This window comes from Acinonyx jubatus, chromosome A3 (genome assembly GCF_027475565.1).
Source record: "Acinonyx jubatus isolate Ajub_Pintada_27869175 chromosome A3, VMU_Ajub_asm_v1.0, whole genome shotgun sequence".
Classification (NCBI taxonomy): domain Eukaryota; kingdom Metazoa; phylum Chordata; class Mammalia; order Carnivora; family Felidae; genus Acinonyx; species Acinonyx jubatus.
In genome coordinates this window covers 45,311,103-45,333,522 of record NC_069388.1, presented here as the reverse complement: position 1 = coordinate 45,333,522, position 22,420 = coordinate 45,311,103, and the positions used below count along the sequence as shown (strand labels likewise).

At 39.8% G+C, this 22,420-nt stretch overlaps 1 protein-coding gene across 2 annotated transcripts in view; it reads right to left on the bottom strand.

Moving 5' to 3' along the window:
• KIZ (kizuna centrosomal protein) overlaps positions 1-22,420 on the bottom strand; it is a 143,180-nt gene that overhangs the window by 23,597 nt on the left and 97,163 nt on the right. The window contains exons 7-9 of one of the 2 annotated variants that reach the window (XM_027069473.2): positions 18,508-18,628; positions 7,576-7,741; positions 6,632-6,697 (exon numbers count right to left, since the gene is read on the bottom strand). In XM_027069473.2, coding sequence (XP_026925274.1) covers positions 6,632-6,697; positions 7,576-7,741; positions 18,508-18,628 — 353 coding nt within the window. The remainder of the gene's footprint in view (positions 1-6,631; positions 6,698-7,575; positions 7,742-18,507; positions 18,629-22,420) is intronic. The other variant, XM_053200309.1, reaches the window with a different exon arrangement.

Sequence of the window (22,420 nt, the reverse complement as noted above, 5' to 3'; positions counted from 1 at the left end):
CTCACAATGTGGTCTTCATTGGAAACAGGTTCTTTGCAGATGTAATTAGCAATGGACCTTATGATGAAATCATCCTGGATTTATGTTGGCCTTAAATCCAATGACTGGGGTCTTGGTAGGAAGAGGAACAAACAGAGACAGAGAAAAGAAGTCAGTGTGAATATGGGGCAGAGACTGGACTGATACTGCCACATGTCAGGAGCCATCAGCAGCTGGAGCAGCCATGGAAGATTCTCCCCTGAAGCCTTCAGAAGAGCACAGCCCCCCTGACACTTTGATTTTAGACTTCCAGCATCCAGAACTGTGAGATAATACAGTTCTGTTGGCTTAGGTTTGTGGTACATTGTTATAGCACTCCTGGGAAAATAATACACTCCCTGTTCCCCAGTTTTATTGAAATATCTAAAGCCCAATCTCTCTTCTTTCTCTTTCTTCACTTGAGTCTCTTGTGTAAAATGGAAGTGTTTCACCACCTGACTTGCAAGGGCTCTCTCAGCTTTGAGACCCCCTGCTCCATGGTCCTCAAACTTGGGGGACCACCTGGGTCTATGTAAGACTGATGCCTGGGTCCCACCCCCTCAGGGGTTCTGATGTCACCGATCAAGGGTGTGGCTGGGGCACGGATGTGTAAAAACCCTGCATGGGATTCTACTGCACAACCACTGAGAAGAATTTCTCTAGGCTCCTATGAGTTGATTACCTTGAAGGCAGGAGCATCCAATCAAGAGCACTCTACAGAAAGATATCTTTCATTCTTTACTGACCACTTTAAATCAACACCACCACCCTCAATGTCACGAGTGAGGAATATTTTGCTCTAGCAAGCAATAGGCAGTAGGCCCCATGGGTGAAGCCCCAGCAACCTGACCCCTACCATATAGGAGGGCCATGGGGACTGCACTGGACAGCCCAGCAGCACATGGCAGGTTCCCTCGGTTTTGCACGAGTTGGGCGCTCCCTGTCTCAGGTACAGCAGGTAACATGTCTTCACATGATTTTTGTGCATTTCTGGGACAGGACAAGTGAGACACACTCTTAGAAAAGTCTTAGCAGTGGAGGTTGTACTCTGGCCACCAGCAGTTGTCACTGCAGTCTTGGCTTCCAGGAAAACTCTAGTCACCAGCGACCACCTGGCTGTTGTGTGTTTCCAGCCCTTTCCCAGTGTGATGAGAAACTCAAGTAATTGTGTTTTGGGAAGCAGCGCCCAGAACCCCAAGTGGCAACCTTCAAATCTATGCTGACCTCCCACAAAGCTTTTAAATGGACGTACCTCAGTATGACCTTGAATATTTCAGCTTGCCAAAGAATATCAGTGAGAAATGGCACAGTCAGGCAACCACTTTCAACACAGCTTGACCAAGAGAATTGGTGTCAAAAGAATGAGAGGCTGAATGGACATTCTTAGAGGCTTAATCCTCTTGAGATAAAAGCTGAGAGGCCTTTTCACATGGAGCTTAAGGAGATGAGTTTTGCCAGGATGGGCACGTGGGGTGGGAAAAGAACTGGTGGAGTGAATGACTGAAAGAGATAGTATTCTGGCCTGAATCAACAAGCATTAAGGAAACTCCTTAATACTCTCATTTTTATTCATTCATTTGACGAAATAAGTACCCACTGTGTGCCAGATACTGTGTTAAGGGATGGGTTTTTATGAAATTTAGCATAAGCATGCATTACTTGCTGAAAAACTCATTTACCCCGCAAAGGTAAATTTAGTGCAAATACAAGGAAAATTCCCAATGTGGTAAATTTTATTCGGGGGTACAAGCTGTTCAGAGGGAGACTTTCTCTCATAAGGTAGGTAAGTATCACTTTAATCCTGGCTTAAGTGTTTCAGGGAAACACTGAGCTGAATATCCAACTACTGGCACATAGTCTCAGGCCTAAGTGCACTCAGGCTCGCCCCTCTTTATCAAGGGCAGACCTCTGGTACAAGCTATGCCCGGAAAGCCTCACAAGCTGCCCACCTCTCTAGGTCTAACATAAGGGAAATGAAACACACGGCTTTGTTCATCAGTGCTCTCAAAGCATCCTTTGCACAGCTCCTCTTTCGCTGGGATACACACTGACATTTCACTGACCCAGACATCCTGATGCAGTCAACTCCAACATAAAAAGAAATTGGAAGAGTGGTGGGATGGAAGGAGTTCAAGGCTTAAATCTTAAAGTTTGTGTTCAAGATCTAACACTCTAGCGACATGGCCTTGAGCTGGAATCTTAACCTTTGTAAATTTCTGTTGGACCATCTGTAGAACAAGGCACTGATGTTTATCTCACAGGGCTGTTATGAAGATTGGGGGTGATGGAGGCTTAGTGAGGGCAGGGTCGCATGCAGTCTTTTGCTGTCCTGGTATTTCCAGGATGCAGCCCAAGTAAAGATGCAGCATACATGCAAATGAGAGACTACTTAGTGTACACAAAAACCACATATTCACTGATATTCAAATTCATCTTTGATTTCTACCTGGATTCTTTAGTGTGAACAGCCAGACTAATAGAAGGAGCAGACTGCATTAACAACAGCAGATCATACAGGCTGTGAATGTGGGTGTGGGTGTGTATGGAAGGATTTCTGTGTAAATTTAAGCACAGATTATGGGAGCCAAAGTTATGAAACTCACACTCTCCCAAATGATGATTAACAAAGCAGATGCCTTCAGAGTGACAGCAAATTCTTTAAAGATGAGCCCCCTTGCCAAGAAAACCTGTGTTTGAGAGTGATAAACAAATAAGAAAAGGAAAAGAAGAAATGAGAATGGTGGTACACTTGATTCCTTCAATATGGACTGAGGATCACAGACTTCTAGCATTAGAAGGAATGTCAGCATTCCCAGAAACAGGAATCCTTCCACAGAGCCCCTCTAGACAGTGCGTTCCTGCCATGGTTCAACCACCCGGCAGCTGGAGGACACACTTGCTTTTGCTGAAATGAAGAGTGAGGAAGTTCTTCCATGACTGAGCTGTGAATTCCTTCCTGCAACACTCACATAAGGGCCCCCTGGGCTACATTCTGTAATTATGCCTGATAAATGTTTGGTATGTGGCAGCCCCACAAATATTTAAAGATAGGTTTTGTGCCCTTTTCAGGTTAAACTTTCCCAGGACCCTTGTCATTCTGAAAACAGTTCTATTTCAGAGCTTCCCACCCATTCTGCCCAGCTTCCTGGTGCCTGCCCTGAATTTTGCCTCAGCCTCTCTCTTTACTACATCTCTCCTGAGATGGCTGTAAAACAAATAGTGTCACACAGAGGACCCACGCTTAAGAGGAGCACTTTGGACTGTCATAAGTTACTACTGTAACCTGCTGGTTGTCCATTCGGGGAGCATTTTAACATATAACTAACATATAACTTTCAATCATATCATCTGGGTTTAGTTACACTAAAGCAGCCCAGGGTCTTATTAGAAGCTAGCTTATCCATGAGGGATGTTCCCACAAAAAGGAACCACAGGAAAACACTGAAGATAAATTTAGACTGCTGAGAAAACCAGTGTCCTCACTAGACTTAAGGTTTTAACAAACGTTTCACATATATGTGTGTATATTTGTATTTCCCAAAATGTGTCTCACAGAACATTAATTCTGTAGGCCATTTATAGGAAGGATTCCATTTTCAGATAGGAGATTATTTGAAACTCTAAATTCACACTTTTAAATGGCTCATTTACAGGGCACCTGGGTGGCTCAGTCTGTTGAGTGTCTGATTCTTGACTTTGGCTCAGGTCATGATCTCAGGATTGTGGGATCGAGCCTGGACCTGGGCTCTGTGCTGAGCATGGAACCTACTTGGGATTCTCTCTTTCTTTCTGCCCCTCTCCCTGCTCACACATGCTCACTCTCTAAAATTAAAATAAATAAATTGTTCATTCACTGAAAGTTCTAAAAGTCTTTAGCAAGCTCCAGAGCACTGTGCTGGCTGTAGAGAGAAAGAGGGGTCAAATAGGGTTTGGTCACAAAACACATATTCCTTGACATATCTTCTGGGTGGAGCACTGCACAGAGCAGATTTGGGGAAATGCTGCATCAGCTCATCAACACCTGTGAGACCACACCAAGGGAAGACTTCTCTGGTGATGAAGGACGCTGCAATGTCCTCAACCGTGGGCACCTCAGGCTTATGGTGCATAAGCCCTCACAGAGACATCCGGCCTCCACCAGGGAAAACTCCAGGAACTACTTCATTAACTTCTTCATGGGACTAAGTAGAAGTTCCTAAAATATCATGGGACTCTCCTTAAGATTCTTTTTTGATAAAGTAAACATCCTTCTGGATTCAAACCATCCATTGAGTTTTCAAGTGGAAATTTCCTGCAGAAACTAATTTAGCAGTACTATGCAAAGTACTGTCTATGAGAAATTATGGCAGCAAAAGGCTTTGGTGGGTCTTGGTCCCAAGTGGTTACTACAGTTCAGGAGGTAGCATTCATGTATTGAGTGTGTAGTACATGCTTGGTGCTTTCACACACATGACCTCATTTCAACTTTAGGACAACTTTTCCAGGTAGTATGTCTTTCCCAATACAGAGGCTCAGAAGGGTGGAGAAATAGAGCAGGGAGTAAAGAGCTGACATAGACAGCTGATGCCAAAGCCCAGGCTCAGCTGCCACATCTCTCCCAGAGGACAGCCCCTGGAATATTCTTTTCCTTTGGAATACTCTAGAAGGAATGCAGCTCATACAACAGGAAAGCCTCAACAAAATTATTATGAAGAGGGTGGCGGACTGTATCTTAAGCCAAACAGGACACCTGCCCTACTCTACCAAAGGCCAAATCTCCAAATAATTATGCCAAAAGTCACAAAGACCTAATAAAAAGACGATGGTCAAGAACTTGGAGACTGAACTAATACAATGTTATATGACAATTATATCTGGAAAAAATGAAAAAAAAAGAACTGAAGATCAAAGTAACTTCAGTGACACATGATACAATATAGTATTAAGCAGAACCAAGGTGCCTGAGGCCCTCAGACATCAACTTCATGGGAGGTCTGGTGGGTGGGAAGCACAGAGGAGAGTGTGGTAGCCAGGACAGAAGGCAATGCTCAAACAAAGTCACTGGCTTTGCAAGTTTTTTTTTTTCTTTCACATTTCCCAAGTTAGTTTATGACTACTACTTTGGCATAGAACCAGGCGCAAGGCATTTTTTTTTAACTGCCAACTATCAATGGGTCAATGGCATGATGATGGAATTGCAATTTCTTTAAAGATCCTAATGGCAAATAATCCTTGTTACCTCTAGGCTTGTCACACCCCTTTCTTCAGGAAGAGGAGAAAATTTTGAAAGCCCAGTATTTAACTATCTCTTCTATTCTAAAGAAAGTCTATGAGAAAATACCATCTGCATTAATTTGGGGGAGAGTCATATATGCAAGGGATGATTCCAAAGAATACTGGAGAAGTAAGAATGGGTAAGTGGATCATTTCCTGGTTTCCACCCAATAAGCCTTTGTCATTTCCTCTGAAATAACTTCAGGGGTCATTAGATACTTGTGCATTCAAAGGTAAATTGCAAAGGAAAAGCATCTAAATGACTTCTTGGTTATTTGCAGTTTGGAATCATCCATACTTCTATTAATAAGAAGAGACTCTACCAGAGTTCTCTCAAAACAAAGAATAAGAAAGCAATAAACATCTCGCTGGGAAAAGGTTTAAAAGAAAAGAAAACCTCTGCATTTTGGAGTGAAATATTATCTGATGCAGAATATATACAATAATTGCTCTACTATAAACTCCCTTTTCAAAACCAGAGTTCATCACAGAAACATGGGCTTAAAAAATTAATCATCAGGCCATGAATTGTACCGCCATAAAGGAATGCCATTCTTTTCTGCTTATAAACAACAAAACTACCACATATGCAGATGCATGCCTCAGTACCTCGGTGCAATGGTGTATTTACTTGTATAAATATTTAAAGTCAGACCTTTGAATTTCTAATGAAGTAGGACACCACTTTACAAAATAAGGTACTAGTAAATTTAGATGTATGACAAATAGAACTCTGTTCAGAATACTAATTGCTGCTGTTGATATTCTAAAAGTAAAAAAAGTAATGATATTCAGATTCCATATAAACAAGCCTAATACATGTGCAGAAATCTTAATAGGTCTTGATGAAGCCTTACTGCTAAAATTGTTAAATTATCAGACAGGCTAACCACCTCCTATTTTTGGTTAGTTTTAAGTTATCAGAGGTACAAGGCAAGCTTCCCGGATGGCATTTCCCCCTTCCTGCTCTTATTTTAATAATACACATTCAATTATCACAGGAAAGAAAAGAGTAACATCAGAAACATCTGTAGTTTGCCATATAATGACTGGGTGCTCCCCATGGAGACTGACCTTGTCACCCAGACGCAGGTGCTGAAAGGCTGTGTGATGGGGTGCTCACATGTGTAAATGTAAGACATGATTATGAAGAATTCAATAGACGCGGTTATTTTCCACCTTAGTTTATGTTAACGTAAACTCAGACATCCTGCTCTTACAATTTAATCTCCTGCTCCAGCACGTAGCAGTTGAATATCCTCGCTCTTAGCGGAGTCCACAAACCACTAACCTAGAAGGTTCTGATTACATAATAAGGTTGAATCCTGTGTTTGAAACTCACAGGCGACCGTAACTTTACCTGTGATGGGGATCTTTGCTGCCATGCTTTCTTCCCTGCTCTCGTCTCCACAGCCACTGGAAACTTCTAAAAACAGAACACATGATGATAAAAGTGTATTTCAAGGATATATTTATGGAGTAGACCTTCATCCTTTTATTTTAACTGCCATTCCTTTTATTTTCATTGCCTCTCCATGTCCGTTTTTTGATTAGTTTATTTTTTTTTTTTTGTCTGAAATAGTACTGTTTCTAAAAGGAAACTGATTCTAAACCAAAAGTTCTCTCTATGCTGTTTTCAAGCAAAATAATTTAGCCTGACATCTATCAAATTCAAATGGGGCTTAAAACAAGTAAGCTTCAAATCCTGCACATGTATATCAACCGCTGAGTATGTCCTGAGCAACTCACAGCTCTCTTGGAAATACCATCACAGCAGTTTACTGGCATGAATTGACAGTAACACTAAAATTATCACAATTTCTGGACACTAAACATTGGTTATTAAATTTGGCAGGCATAAACTCAGATTCTTGGTCATCTGTTTAGACTTTTATGAGGTTCCATTACAATTAAAAAGAATGTTTACAAATTATGAGTAAATTTTACTAAGTGATATCAAAAACTTCACAGTATTGTATGGAATCATCTTCATCTTTGTGACACAATCAAAATGATCTACTGTCTAGAGGTTAGTTTTGCTAAGATTTCATTACTTATGAAAACTTATTTTGTTGGAAATTCAGCAGAACTGCAGACCTACGATTAGGTTTTCCATTCCTGTTAGACTAAAGGAAAACAAATACATTTACTAAAAGGTGGCTTAAAACAAGTAAGATATTATGCATATTAAAATCAGAGGTATTCTCTGGTCAGCTTAATTTTATACGTATACCTTGAGAAAGAGGGTGTTATGGTGACTCTGAACGCATTTCTTCTGTGGACAGAATTTATAACAATAGTTACCTTGTTCTCCTGTACGAACACTGTTGAGCCACAGAGCGGGCTTTGCTTCCTTTATTCCACTATTGTCATTCAGAATAGATGGCAGGCTGCAAGATGATTCATTACTGTGAATAGCTGACCTATCATCACACTCTTCCGTAAGGGCTTTTTTCAATAATGCCGTTGCCTACAGTGTTTAAAAGAAAGCACAAAGAAATAAAAACAAACTCTAGTCACATTACTCTTGGTCTCAAAAACCCAGCCTTCAAATGTAATTTCAGGTTAAGCTTTACTTGGGATTTAATTTGCTTCCTGACATTTAACTGAAATTTAAATGTCTTCAAGATAAGACAACATCTGATTATTTTCCAGCATAATTTCTTTACAACAACTTGCACTTGCAGTGACACCTTTTTTGAGGACTTACGGAATGCGTAAGTGTTGACTCATGAAGTATGTATATGAGATGTGAGCGCCTCTGTTAATCTGGGCTTGTTTATCCAAGATTTACTCTTTCATTGCATGAATCTGTTTTTCGGGCATGTAAGACAGTTGGGTTTGGAAAGTAAAAGAGATCTGGAAAATTGTGACCTTAAGATATCCCCATCCTTCTGTTTTTTAAAAATTTATTTATTTATTTATTTTGAGAAAGAGAGTGAGCATGAGTAGGGGAGGGGCAGAGAGAGAGAGGGAGGGAGGGAGGGAGGGAGGGAGGGAGAGAGAGAGAGAGAGAGAGAGAGAGAGAGAGAGAATCTCAAGCAGGCTCCACACTGCTTGAGCTCAATCTAATGAACCATGAGATCATGACCCGAGCCAAAATCAGGAGTCAGACACTCAACCAACTGAGCCACCCAGGTGCCCCAATATCCTCATCCTTCTAGAAATGACCCCTGAACTTCCCCCAAACGGGAAGATTACAGAAAAACTTTGTGGCTAAGGAGGATATACTAAAGCAAAAAGAGAACTAATCTTATTCTAAATCATAGTCTTCAATCAAGGATAAAGACACTCTGCACTTTGCCCCTCAGTCTGCTGGGGAGCTTGGGAAACTTGCCCACCACACTGCCTATCTGTTTTCAAAGGGCCCTGAAGTGTCTTACCTGTATCAGCTCATGCCTCACGGGCAGGCAGGTGGCACAGATTTCATCATGGCCAACTTGAGCAGTGGAGAACAAGTGGCAATTAACAGGACAGGTTAATACTCACGTCTATTTGTCAGGTCAGCACTCTCCTCCCAAGAAATAAAAATACACTGCTAACAAGAGGTAACCAATGATGACATCACCTCCTTCCAGAGAATATGTTTTTACCTCTCTTCCTACTTAGAACTGATGATTTGCCCAGTCTTTTGGCAGAGGAAACCGAGGTGGTGGTGCTGACCTATCACTGGTATCAGACAACAGGAGTAAACACAGGGTGGTGTTGAACCCAACCTGTGGGAAATGAACACAAGACTCTAGAAGAGTGGAAATGCACAAAGCCTCACAGGTTATCTTTAGTCTAAGTGAAAAGTGGTAAAACCATAATTATCTAGTAAACAAGAGGGAAGATAATAATCTTTCCTGTGATTAATATGAAAGAAAGTGAAGATGCCCTGACAAAGGGAATTACTGAGGCAGAACATGGAAGATCCAGCCTTGTGAGTTTGGCTTGGAACATACTTTGAGGTCACTGCTGTCAGCTTTGACATTCCTGCAAGGTTCTTGCCTTCTGCCTTTCCTAGGACCAGCTGGCCTCCTGGACTCATGCCCATTATAGAGGATTGCCATGATTGTAGAGGATTTAAGGAGTTCTGGTCTAACTTCGCATCAGGTTAGACTTATAGCAAGAATCTGTCTGTAGTCCACTTCTAGTAACCAGGTGCTTTTCCTCTATTTATTTAAATTTGTCCTTGATTTTACTTTTACTCCAGTTATGGTAACTCTGTACTGGGATGATCTGCACAGTATCTGTGTTTCTGCAGACTAGAGTTCAGGTGTAGAGTCCTGTTTCCGAAGCTCAAGCAAGAGCTGGTTCCCATCACTGGCTGCCATAGTGCCCTAATTCCAGTTGCCTACATGGACCACTGTGCTGCACCTGCTTCCAGAATCTGTCCAGGAAGAGAGGTATAAAGAGTAGGACCACCTCTTTGAACTGCCATCACTCTGTCATTATGGTCTCTGGACCATTCCAGCATGTCTCAGTTCTAGATCTCCACCCATCCTGATCTAGTCTCTTCCCCCAGAGAGTTAAGCTCCAATTCTGTGTCCCCAATAATGCTGGCTATGTGAAAAGCATTTTAGAACGTGAACAAAATGATTTCGCCCAAAATTCTGTAGTGAAAGCTGTACATTTCTTTTTCTGATAGTTAAAATAATCCAAACATTCTGAAAGAGCCTCAAATATGCATTTCTTCCCCATCTTACCTTATGCAATAGCTGTAACTAATAATTTCTTGGCATGACTTCATAATAGCCTCTGTCTTAACACATATCTTAAGAATAGAATTGTTCAAGGGCTATTGAAGCTTCTTGTGCTTTGTGCTGTAGAATTTGCAGATACTAGAAACTGGGGTTGCCAGTGATTCAAACTACTTCTCACTAGGTCCTCAGAGATGACACATAATTTATCTCACTGGTTTGTGCATCCCTTTTCATAGAAGGGATCCCTTCCATGAAGCAAATGGGATCCCTTTTGCTTTAGCTGGGTTCCAACTGGGTCTCAGAAAGAACACAGAATAAAATGCTATACTAATACAGTAAATTTCTTTCTAATAAGTCCTTACATGCTTGATAACCATACAGCACTACCACTAGTTCTATACCAAGCACCCCTCTTCTTTCACTCCAGAGAGGTAAGTAGAGTGATAGGCATACTGCAGGTTTTTATTTATTTTGTACATTTCATGCCATTTATCTTTACTCAATACTCCTGTCTCTAGAATTTCTCTTACTTTTTTTCATAGAGACATTTACTAAAAGGACTCATCTTCTAAGATAAGTCTATAGATAATTTCTCTTTTTTTCTAAGTTTATTTATTTACTTTGAGAGAGAGAAAACAACGTACATGAGTGGGGGGTGGGGAGAGAGAGAGAGAGAGAGAGAGAGAGAGAGAGAGAGAGAGAGAGAGAGAGAATCCCAAGGAAACTCCATGCTGTCAGTGCAGAGCCTGACTTGGCTTAATCTCATGAACTGCGAGATCATTAGCTGAGCTGAAATCAAGAGTCAGATGCTCAACCAACTGAGCCACCAGGCACCTCTATGTCTTAACAATGACTTTTTTATATCTGTGAAGATTTTTGGTAGAGGGTCAAATTATAACATGAGAATGGCTAGGTTGGCTTTACTGGATCATGGAGCCAAAAGAGAGCAGATGTGCCCACTGGGTCATCTGCAGAGGAATCCACAATATAAGGCCCTAAAAGCAGGGAATAATGATAAGCAGGACAGAAAGAAATGTCAGCCTCAGACAAGGAACAGTCATAAAGTTTCAAGTAAAAAAAAAACTTCTGCAGAGTCAGAAGAAACATCTGTAATACATTCTCAAGACGTACTGTTTGCAGACCTTTCAGAAGGGCATATTTCTAAGGAAGCCCCCAGTTTGAAGGAGTTTGCAGTCTGAGGCCACAACACTAACCAGTACCTGCAAAGGAACAAAAGCCCAGAGAAGAGAGAACAAGCTACTTTACACAGCTCATGCTGGGACTGAATGGGCTCTGCAAATTGGAGCTCTCTATGTGAAAAATGCCACCAGACAACAACTTTACTAGCGGCCTCCTGATGGTGCTTATGAATGGACTATGCTTGGGTTTCAACTTACCCGTTAGCGAATAAAGGCTCTGTTTGATTTCATGCATTTGGAGCCTAGGAGGGAGATGGAGACTGTCTCACTTCTCTCAGTTGTCTGATGCCTAAGTCAATACCAACAAACTAGTCCCCTCACTTTTCTGGCTTCCCAGGAGCCAGGAGAAAGACACACTGTTTGCAGGATGACTGATGGTGGTAGCTCCACATTTCAGATCTTATGAAAGATAAATCGTCCCATGAATTATACTCAGCAGGACACCTAGTTACTGGTTCAACTCTACTAGAATTTTTCTCAAAGTCCGGTTTAAATATGGATCCTGCTAGGTCTAAAATCCCAAGAGTCATCTCTTAATTTATATCCAGAAACTTATCAATTATGATATTCACATGCATAGATAAATGAAGATATTACTGGAAAAGACATTATGTCCAAAACACCATTAAAAGAAATGAAAGGAGAAAATCAAACTGCTCCAAATATTGTAACAAATCGTACCAATTTATATTAAAAAAGTTCTTACAAGTCAGTAAGAAAAAATATTTCTAACCTAATAGAAAAATAAGCAAAGAACACGGACCTGCAAATTATAAAAGAAGAAATACAAATGGCTAACAAATAGGTAGGGGAAAATTTGACCTCAACTATAATGTAAAGGTCAAATGAACAAAAAAAATTGGATGTCATTTGCACTTCTCAATGCTGGTGCTAAAAAAAAAAAAGTCTGTAGTATCCAGTTTCATAAAAAGTTCACAGAAATGATATTTTCATTCCTTCCTCATAACTGATGACCCTTCCAGAGTGAGATGTACCAGTGCATAGCTATAGCCTGAGAGATGCACACACCCTCTGACTTGACAGTTCCACAGCTAGAAATTAATCCTAAGGAAATAGCATAAACAGTTGTAAAATCTGAATTGCTCAGATGTTCTTTGAAACTTTTTTTTGCTAGAGTAACAATTAAAAACAAATGTTAGGGGCGCCTGGGTGGCTCAGTTGGTTGAGCATCTGATTCTTGATTTCGGCTCAGGTCACGATTCCAGGGTCATGGGATCAAGCCCTGTGTCGGGCTCTGTGCTGAGTGTGGAGCATGCTTAAGATTCTCTCTGCTCTCTCTCTCTCTCTCTCTCTCTCTCTGACCCTGTCCCCAGCTCACACTCTCTAACAATTAAAAAAAAAAGAAACCACAAAAACAAACAAAAGCAAACAAAACAAAACAAAAAAACCACAAATGTTCAACAGAAGTGTGGTTAAAGAGACTGGAGTATCCACACAGAGGTCTCAAACATCCATACAGATGTTTGAAATGATGTGATGTGATGTGATGATATGAAGGGAATGTGATGATATGAAGGGAAGTTCACTTGTGACAAGTAGGAAAAAAAGAAGCTTTGTACACAGCCAGTATAGCCCACGCTTGTCAATACATTAAATATTGAAAACCACACACTGCAATTTCAATTGACAATTTTCTTTTATTCTTTCTGTTTACCTTAATATTCCAAGTTTGGAAGTTTTTTTCCTGTTAGTTTTTTGTTTTTTTAAAACTTATGCTAGCCCTAAAGGAATGTGATTTCTGTGATAGGCAGTACAAATACAAACAGAAAGTGAATGTGAAAGCATCTAGTAGAAATAAATCCTGCTCTATATGTAAATCAGTGCTATTAATGCTGATACAAAAAAGCAAGAGAATTAGGGCTGTCAACAACACATAACATTTTCTCCTAATACACATATTTAACTGACCTTCCTCAACAACCTCACTTTTGCACACCAAAAGTAATTTTTCAGAGTTTAAAATGAAATGCTCTTAAGTTATAGGAGGGGAAAGGGATAGAAAGAGAAAGGGATTTTATCTATGGAGCAATTGGAAGAGAGGGGGAAGTATTCATACAAGCTGGTAAATGAGTATTCAAGAGATAAGATAAAAAAAAAACAAAAAACAAAAAACAAAAAACAAAAAACAAAAAAAACCCCAAAAAACCAGGCCATCATTTAGGAAGAGTTTGAAGGGATTTCTGTGACCAGTCACCTGTCTCTTTTGGCAATGTGTGTGTGGTAGGGGACAGGACTGACCTACTGTACGAATGATACCAACATGCCCCTCTGCTTTTGCATGGAGAAATTCTCTTGGGTGGAAAGAGACATCACTTAGGAGAAAAGGAGTATTAAGGCACTTTGTGTTTTAATGAAGCACCCAACTCATTTTTTTTTTGTCCACATAAAGTAATTACAATTTTTTCTGATTTAAAAGCATGCAGCTCAATTATGTAATTACCTAATAGGTTATGCAGGTGCTGTGGATCTTATCTGGTCTCGAGGGGACATAATCTGAGTTTCGGTGGCTTTAATGATGTATTTACTCAAGAGACGGGATTGACTCCAGCTGACAGCAAAGGGACCCACAGGTAAACATCATTTACATGTGGCTGTTTAATTAGCCATTTACCCAAGAGATCAAAGTAAATATTTCTGAGCTTCATTAGATTCTTAACCAAGTAATTTCTAGCAGAGCTTCCTTAAATTTTGAAAATCTCTTAGTTTCACGATTTTTATCTATGGGGAACTATTTAACAGATACTATTTATTAAATGTGTATATTGTTTCAATGCAGAGAAACAACTCAAAGACACTTGATTTTGCTAATTGTGACAAGATGATGTGTGAACGAAGTAAGTCCTAGGACTCACAAAAGCATTTTGTCATAAAGTTCACAATGCCTGTCCTGCTCATGTCATTTTGTAATGTACTTCTCTCAGGCTGTGCATTTCTTTGGTCCCAAACTAACAGAAATTGCCTGCTTACTTCTATTTTTAAGGACAGACTTTGTCATTAATTTGTTGGTAATTTTTATGATTGTCACTAATATGAGATCAGGATCATTTAAAAAGGAACAAAAAAACCTACCAGGGGACTCTCTCTCTAGAATAAAAAAAAAAAAAATTTTAAAAAGGGGCATCTGGGTGGCTCAGTCAGTTGAGTGTCTGACTCTTGATTTCAGCTCAGGTCATGGTTCCAGGGTCATAGGATCAAGCCCCGTGTTCAAGGGCTTATGATTTTCTTATGCTTGTGATTTCTCTTAAGATTTATGATTTTCTCTGTTTCTCCCTCTGCTCCTCTCCTCCATTCACACTCTCTATCTAAAATTAAAAAAAAATTTTTTTTAAGAATCTAAAAAAAACCTGCTAGGGGAGGCATACTATCATTTGAATCCTAAGCTACTAATTGGGCAGCCCCCTTTCCATTAATAATGGAGTTTTAATTTGAAAAACCATGACTGAATTGTCTGGAACTTGGGACATGTTTTCTAACATGAACAACTTAAAAAAATAAGATGATTAGATAGCAAAGTGAAGTAGACCAATACTTCTTTCACCCCTTTTTAAAAAATGTTTATTTATAAACTCAAAATGGTTGAAAGACCTAAATGTAAGACAGGAAGCCATCAAAATCCTAGAGGAGAAAATAGGCAAAAACCTCTTTGATCTTGGCTACAGCAACTTCTTACTCAACACGTCTCCAGAGGCAAGGGAAACAAAAGTAAAAATGAACTACAGGGACCTCATCAAAATAAAAAGCTTCTGCACAGCGAAGGAAACAATCAGCAAAACTAAAAGGCAATCGACAGAATGGGAGAAGATATTTGTAAATGACATATCAGATAAAGGGTTAGTATCCAAAATCCATAAAGAACTTATCAAACTCAACAACCAAAAAACAAATAATCCAGTGAAGAAATGGGCAAAACACATGAATAGACACTTCTCCAAAGAAGACATCCAGATGGGCAACGGACACATGAAAAAATGCTCAACATCACTCATCATCAGGGAAATACAAATCAAAACCACAATGAAATACTACCTTGCACCTGTCAGAATGGCTAACATTAACAACTCAGGCAACAATAGATGCTGGCAAGGATGCGAAGAGGATCTCTTTTGCATTGTTGGTGGGAATGCAAGCTGGTGCAGCCACTCTGGAAAACAGTATGGAGGTTCCTCAAAAAGCTAAAAATAGAACTACCCTATGACCCAGCAATTTGCAATTCTAGGCATTTATCCACGGGATACAGGTGTGCTGTTTCGAAGGGACACATGCACCCCCATGTTTATAGCAGCACTATTGATGATAGCCAAAGTATGGAAAGAGCCTAAATGTCCATCGATGGATGAATGGATAAAGAAGATGTGGTATATATATATACAATGGAGTATTACCCGGCAATTAAAAAGGATGAAATCTTGCCATTGGCAACTACGTGGATGGAAGTGGAGGGTATTATGCTAAGTGAAGTTAGAGAAAGACAAAAATCATATGACTTCACTCATATGAGGACTTTAAGAGACAAAACAGATGAACATAACAGAAGGGAAACAAAAATAATATAAAAACAGGGAGGGGGACAAAACAGAAGAGACTCAGAAATATGGAGAACAAACTGAGGGTTACTGGAGGGGTTGTGGGAGGGGGGATGGGCTAAATGGGTACGGGGCACTAAGGAATCTACTCCTGAAATCATTGCTTCACTATATGCTAACTAATTTGGATGTAAATTTTAAAAAATAAAAAATAAAATTTTAAAAAATGTTTATTTAGTTTTGAGAGAGAGAGAGAGTGCGTGCGCAAGTGGCGGAGGGGTAGAGACAGAAGGGGTAGAGGATTTGAAGCAGACTCTGTGCTGACAGCAGCAAGCCCAATACAGGGCTCAAACTAATAAACCATGAGATCATGACCTGAGACAAAGTCGGAGACTGAGCCACCAGGGCGCCCCAATACATCTTTCACCCCTGACATGGCTGAGATGTGAAGTATTTGCAGTGAATGGAATGAATGAAAAACACTGTTGTTATAAAATAGTACTAAATAAAATGGACAATAAAACCTGAGAAAATCTTGCTTAAGAACTACATTTATCAACAGATATGGAATGGACCTGTTTTTCCCTAAGAATATTGTTCTTTATTTACTGAGTCCCACAAAATGCAGTAAAATGCAAATGTGTGTGGGAAGGATACATACAAGGTTATCTGTGAAAAGGGAAATGGGATCCATGAAAGGCACATGGGGGCTGTGTCTATATCTGCAATAATTTATTTCAGAAGAGGAAAGGGGGGAGGAAGCAGGTAAGAGGAGAAAGAGGAGGGGTAGGGCAATGGGGGAGGGGAGGCAGAAGGTGAGGTTTGAAACAAATATGGTGCAATGGTAACAACATCCATGAACTTGGGCAGGCATGGGACTGTTGAGATCATTATATCATTCTATGTGCATATTTTGAAAGGCTTAAAGTCTCTCTCCTCTCTTTTTTAAAGAGGCGAGGAGTGGGGGGGAGGCACTTGGTAAGGGCTGAAGGTGCTCTGAAAGGCTTGTGGGGGCGATGGCAGAAGTTCTGGACCACAGTGACACAGACATGTAACTTTGGTGCAGAGGGGGCAAGGCTTGCCTCCAGGAGGGACACATGTCGAATCCTTGAACTTTGAACATGATAAAAATAAAAACTTAAAAAGGATCAAAGCCAGAAAACCCTACATTACAAAGATGAGAAAATATACTTTGAGACAAAACACATTGACAAGACAATAAATTTAGAGGAAGTGCCACCTCTCTCAATAGACGGCGTTCTAGGGAACAAGGAAGACTACAATGGGCACACTCTAGATCTGGGCTTCTGGGTCCTCCCTAGTGCTCCTCTAGGGGATCTACTCCATCGCTTTCCTCTTTCTGTTCAGCATCTTCACACTCACCCACGGGTGCCTCCTTGTCTGGTCAGAACCACTGTGGGGGTCCCTCCTCTGCCTTCTCAGTCCAAATCCAAGGGGGTACCATTCCCTAAGGCACTGCAGAAATCTTATTACAGCCCTGCTCAAAAAGCTCTCAGGGCTTTCCAGGGTCTAGTAAAGCAAACACAAACTCCCTACTTGTGCTGGATGGTCATTGCACACAGGGCCCAGCACCACTTCGGACCTTCTTGCCCACCACCGCTAGCCTGAAGCCTGCCTTTCAGCCAGGAGGACCAGAGCTTGGGTCTACTTCCTGGGTCTGTTCTTTGGCTCCTAACAGCCCTTCCCTGTCACCCCTGCCCCTCCCTGCCTGATGCAACCCCCTGTAATCTTAGCCTGTCAAAATTCTGTCTTTCTCTCTTTTTTAAAGTTTATTTATTTATTTTGAGAGAGAGAGAGAAAGAGAGAGAGCACAAGCAAGGGAGGAATAGAGAGAGAATCCCAAGCAGGCTTGGTGCTGCCAGGGCAGAGCCTGACTCGGGGATCCATCTCACAAACCATGAGATCATGACCTGAAATCAAGAGTCAGACGCTTAACTGACTGAGCCCCATTCTGTCTCTCTTTTAAGGGTCACCTCAATACTTCTCTACTCCCTCCACTGTAAGGTCTGCCTCACTTGTTCTCCAGATGGCTTGGCTCCTTTTACTGGAGGCCGATATTCTCTGATATTTTCTTATTACACACATCCTATTATGCCATTTCCCAGAAGGAAATGTTACATTTTATTTATCTCTTTCCCTTCAATGGATCTGGGCTGGTACCTTTATACAGAAATGAATCAGTACATATTTGCTGAATTAACATGTATGATTGCTCAGTATTTTTTGTTGTTTATTTTTTAGAGAGAGAGAGTGTGTGAATTGGGAGAGGGGCAGAGAGAGAGAGAGAGAGAGAGAGAGAGAGAGAGAGAGAGAGAGAATCTTAAGCAGGCTCCACATTCAGTGACGAGCCTGACTTAGGGCTCAATCTTCCAAGCACAATCTCTCAATCGCAAGATCATGACTGAGCTGAAATCAAGAGTCAGACACTCAACCAACTGAGCCACCTGAGCAACAGGTGCCCCAGACTGTATTTTTAAAGTATAGAGTGGGGAAAGAAAACCAGAATGCTACAAGATGCTTCTAAGTTACTTGGAAAATGTTGTGGTCATTATGCTCAGTTAGGTTACCTCCAGGATCTGAACGTAGGAAGTTGAGATTCCTACACAAAACTCTGCACAAAAGGCCTGAGATCAGAAAGTGTCAATAAACAAACCACAAAACCTCACTTATTACATAACATTTTTTTCCAAATATTTTAACCATGGTTAAGAAGGTGACTTATTTCCTCACATGAATCATTTGTATAATCTTGAAATTTCATTTTTTTTTAAAATAAAAATTACTAACCCTTGTCATCTGGTTCACTTTTTTGACTGGGAAAACTTCAGATGGCTTAACTACTACTTCTCTGATAGAATTATCATGTTCTTTCAAGGTGGCAACATGCTGACCTGGTGCTTGTTCAGATCTATAAAACAGAAACAGGAGACACATTAGACATTGGCAGTACTGTGTGACTTAATGAGATTCCTTCATTTTTAAAGGCCCCATAATCAAGCTAGTGAAGGATTATTTATTCAGAAACATCAGGAACCTAATATATTCTAGACTAAGGTAATTTTCAGAGTTCAGGTATGTTTTTTTAAAATTTATTTTGGTTATGATTTAATTGTTAAATGAGCATTTCAACTTTGACCACATACTGGAACCACCTGGGGAACTTTGCAAAATCTAGGTGCCTGGTGCCATCACTAAAGGATCTAGTCAAACTGGGCTTGGGTGTGGCCTGGCCATTGGGATTTTTTTAAAGGCCCTCAGAGTGGTTCTAATATATAGTAGCCATGGTTTCAAATCATGGGACAGATAGTCCAGCTACTCTTATGTGTGGTTAAGAGAAACCCATCACATTTCTTTCTGAACAATAATTTATCCTTGTTATACTCTCACTAAGGTCTACTTGTAATTAAAAAGCATTGAGATAATATTAGTAAAGAGTTAAAAAGTGAGCATGTATTATATGTGCAGACTCTGGCATGTAGTACATCTCTAGGGTAGGAGATGTACAAGATGAGCCTGGAACATCTGGGCATCACAAAGTAGGGAAGCTCTCAGAGGCTACTGAGTCATGTTAAAAGGCCTCAGAAGCTCCCCTGAAGGGGATCCCACTGGCCCAAGATGAAACAATTTGAGCACCAACAACAATGACTGCAATGGACTGAAACACAGCAAATATATGAAAATCATGAGTTCATTTAAAAAATAAATAATAAAAAAATACTTAAGTTTTAAAAATAATAAAAACCTTTGGATTCAGCCCTGCAAATCAAGTACATCTTGTCACATGCTACATGGATGAATCTTAAGGACATTATGCTAAGTTAAATAAACTAGTCATAAAAAGGCAAATACTGTATAATTTGACTTAACGTAAGCCATCTAAAATGGTCAAATTCATAGAAATAGTGATCATAATGGTGCTTGCCAGGGGTCTGGGGGGAAGGAGAAATGGAGAGTTGATTAATGGGTATAGAGTTTCAGTTCTGTAAGACGAAAAAGTTCTGGGGATCTGTTGCACAACAGTATGAATGTACTTCATGCTACTGCACACTTACTTAAAAATGGTTAAAATGGTAACTTTTGTGGTGCATTTTACCACAATTAAAAATATAAACCAACCAACCAACCAACATTTGGAGGCTGGTAAGGCAACTACTCATTCTGACAATTGGTAAGTAAAGGGACAGTATCATTTATCCTGCCTTTGTGGTAAAAAAAAATGCATTTCAGGGTTACCAAGTAGTTGATGGGCAAAGTTCTTCCAACTAATAAATGCAGACCAAATGAATAAATTAGAAAAGCCACCATTTCTAAGTCCAGATTAATGAATGCATCTAAGAGATGATTATAATTTTGTGAAAATTGTGTAACAGTAAACGCTGTACTAAAGGTATCAGTGTGCCAACACTCGAACCCATGGATTAGTCCTAGCAACACTACCAGTGGGACAACCAGCCATCGTGTGCTGCCTGCAGAGGTGTACCAGAAGTACTAGCGCCACTTATGATGTTGTCTTGCCAAAATAACTGGCCTGGAACATAATCTTGTATTTGTATCGAGCTACCAGTTTATGGGTAATATCACTTGGATCCTGATTCAAACAAATCAAATGTAAAAAGACTGAATCAAAGACTGAGACCATCAAGGCCAACTGGCAAAAAACAGGTATTAGATAAGGAATCTAATTAAACAGTAATGTATTAAATGCTTATAGATTAAAGAGATAAGCATTTGTATTTGTAAATGAAATGTTTTGTCTGTTTTAAATGACTCAGGAAAAAAATGTGGGGAAGGGAAAGAGTTAACACAAGTCTAAAAAAATGTTGACAATTGGTGGATCGGGATGACGAATGCACGAAATTTCATTATGTTGTTATATTTGCTTTTGCGAATTTTTGTTTAAAAGTAAAAAGTTAAAAAAACAGTGCATTAATATCTGTGACTTGATTGGAAATGCATAAAAATAAATGACTGAGATTGATGGATAGATGGAAGGATGGAAAGACAGACATAAAACATCAGTGCAATAAAACGTCAGTGGTAGATATGGGTGGTGGGTGTATGGATGCTCACTGTACCATTCCCTTTATTTTTCTGCATGTTTGGAAATTTTCATAATAAAATGTTTGGGGGAAAAGTAAGTCTATATACAATTCAGAACCTTCTTTAATGCATCTCAATTGTTATAATCTTTGCTTCACCTAACCAAGACTTGCATAAAGTGGGATGTGTCAGGGGGATGGATCCCTGAACTTCTTTAAAAACTTCCTAGAATGATTCTAAAGTTTCTGGCTTGTCTGGTAGAAAGGTCCTTCAGCACATTGAATTTCTTAGTTTCTTCCAGACTTCACTGAAGTCATAATGCCACCCAATTCCTTTGTTCTGATTCTATATAAATGAAGGAACATCCATTTACATTTGGTTTCACAATAGATTTCACTACTGGGAAAATGCACTCACAGGGCATGAGCAAATTCTAGTCTATTCAACTGTTGTATTTCTTATAATGAGTAAATCAATTGTGTTTCTGGTCTGAAAGCATGTTTAGCTAAATTGAATTAAACTTGAAAACAGGTTGATTTTGGATGAATTAAATCAATTAAATTAGTTGGGATGGATTGAATGATCAGAGACCAATCTCTCTGGTGATTGATACACATGACTTCTGTAGAGGCAAAGCCAAGGCAAGACTCTGGCTACTAATACTCCCACCAACTATAACCATCTCTTGGGTCTTGGGATGAAGAACTTGCTAAGGTTTCCTATAATTATTATACATACTTCACAAAAGGACAAAACCATTAATTGACTTGCAGGGGGTCAAACAGCAAAATGAGCTCCTGAAGGAGGTACAGCATCAAGAATTTGTGGCTTTGGAAGAGCTAAGTCAAAAATCAAAGCACAAAACCAGGCTTTTCTGCAGATTTATTTCAGGATAGATTGGGCAAGGAGTCCAAGAGTCATGGCTGCCTTTGTATGAAGTGTTGCCCATAGTTCTACATGAATACACATATCAGAAGATCTGCAAAGTGGTACAAAGGACTTAAAAAGTTTTTTTTTAAAATTTTTCCACCTTGATTGGAAAATTTATAACATCAGTGCCACACAGAAAGAAAAACAAAATTTGGTGTCAGATAAATTATATACTCCTCTAATTAAAATTTTAAATTATTTATTTACTTTTGATAGAGGAGAGAGAGAGAAGAGAGAGAGAGAGAGAGAGAGAGAGAGAGAGAGAGAGAATGTGACCAGGGGAGAGGCAGAGAGAGAGAAGCATAAAGGGAGAGCCTGAAGCAGGCTCTGTGCTGTCAGCACAAAGTCCAGTGTGGGGCTCGAACCCACAAACTGTGAGATCATGACCTGAGCCAAAGTTGGACGCTTAACTGACTGAGCCACCCAGGCGCCCCAATATACTCCTCTAATTAAAAATATAACAAAAGAAGAGACTTTAATCTTTAACTTCATATATTTGGACTGGCTTCTAATCAGAAAATTGCAATTAAAACAAATGTACCAGTTCTTCCTAACCACAACTGATTTATAACAGATTGGTAATTTGACCAAAGTTTTAAATGGAGACAAATTAATAAACAGCCTGAATTTTGTTGTGAATACAGGCAGAATAAAATAAAGAGGATTTTACATACTGTAACCCAAACAATATAAAGCTGACTCAATTTTTCAGCATGATTTTGAGAGTACA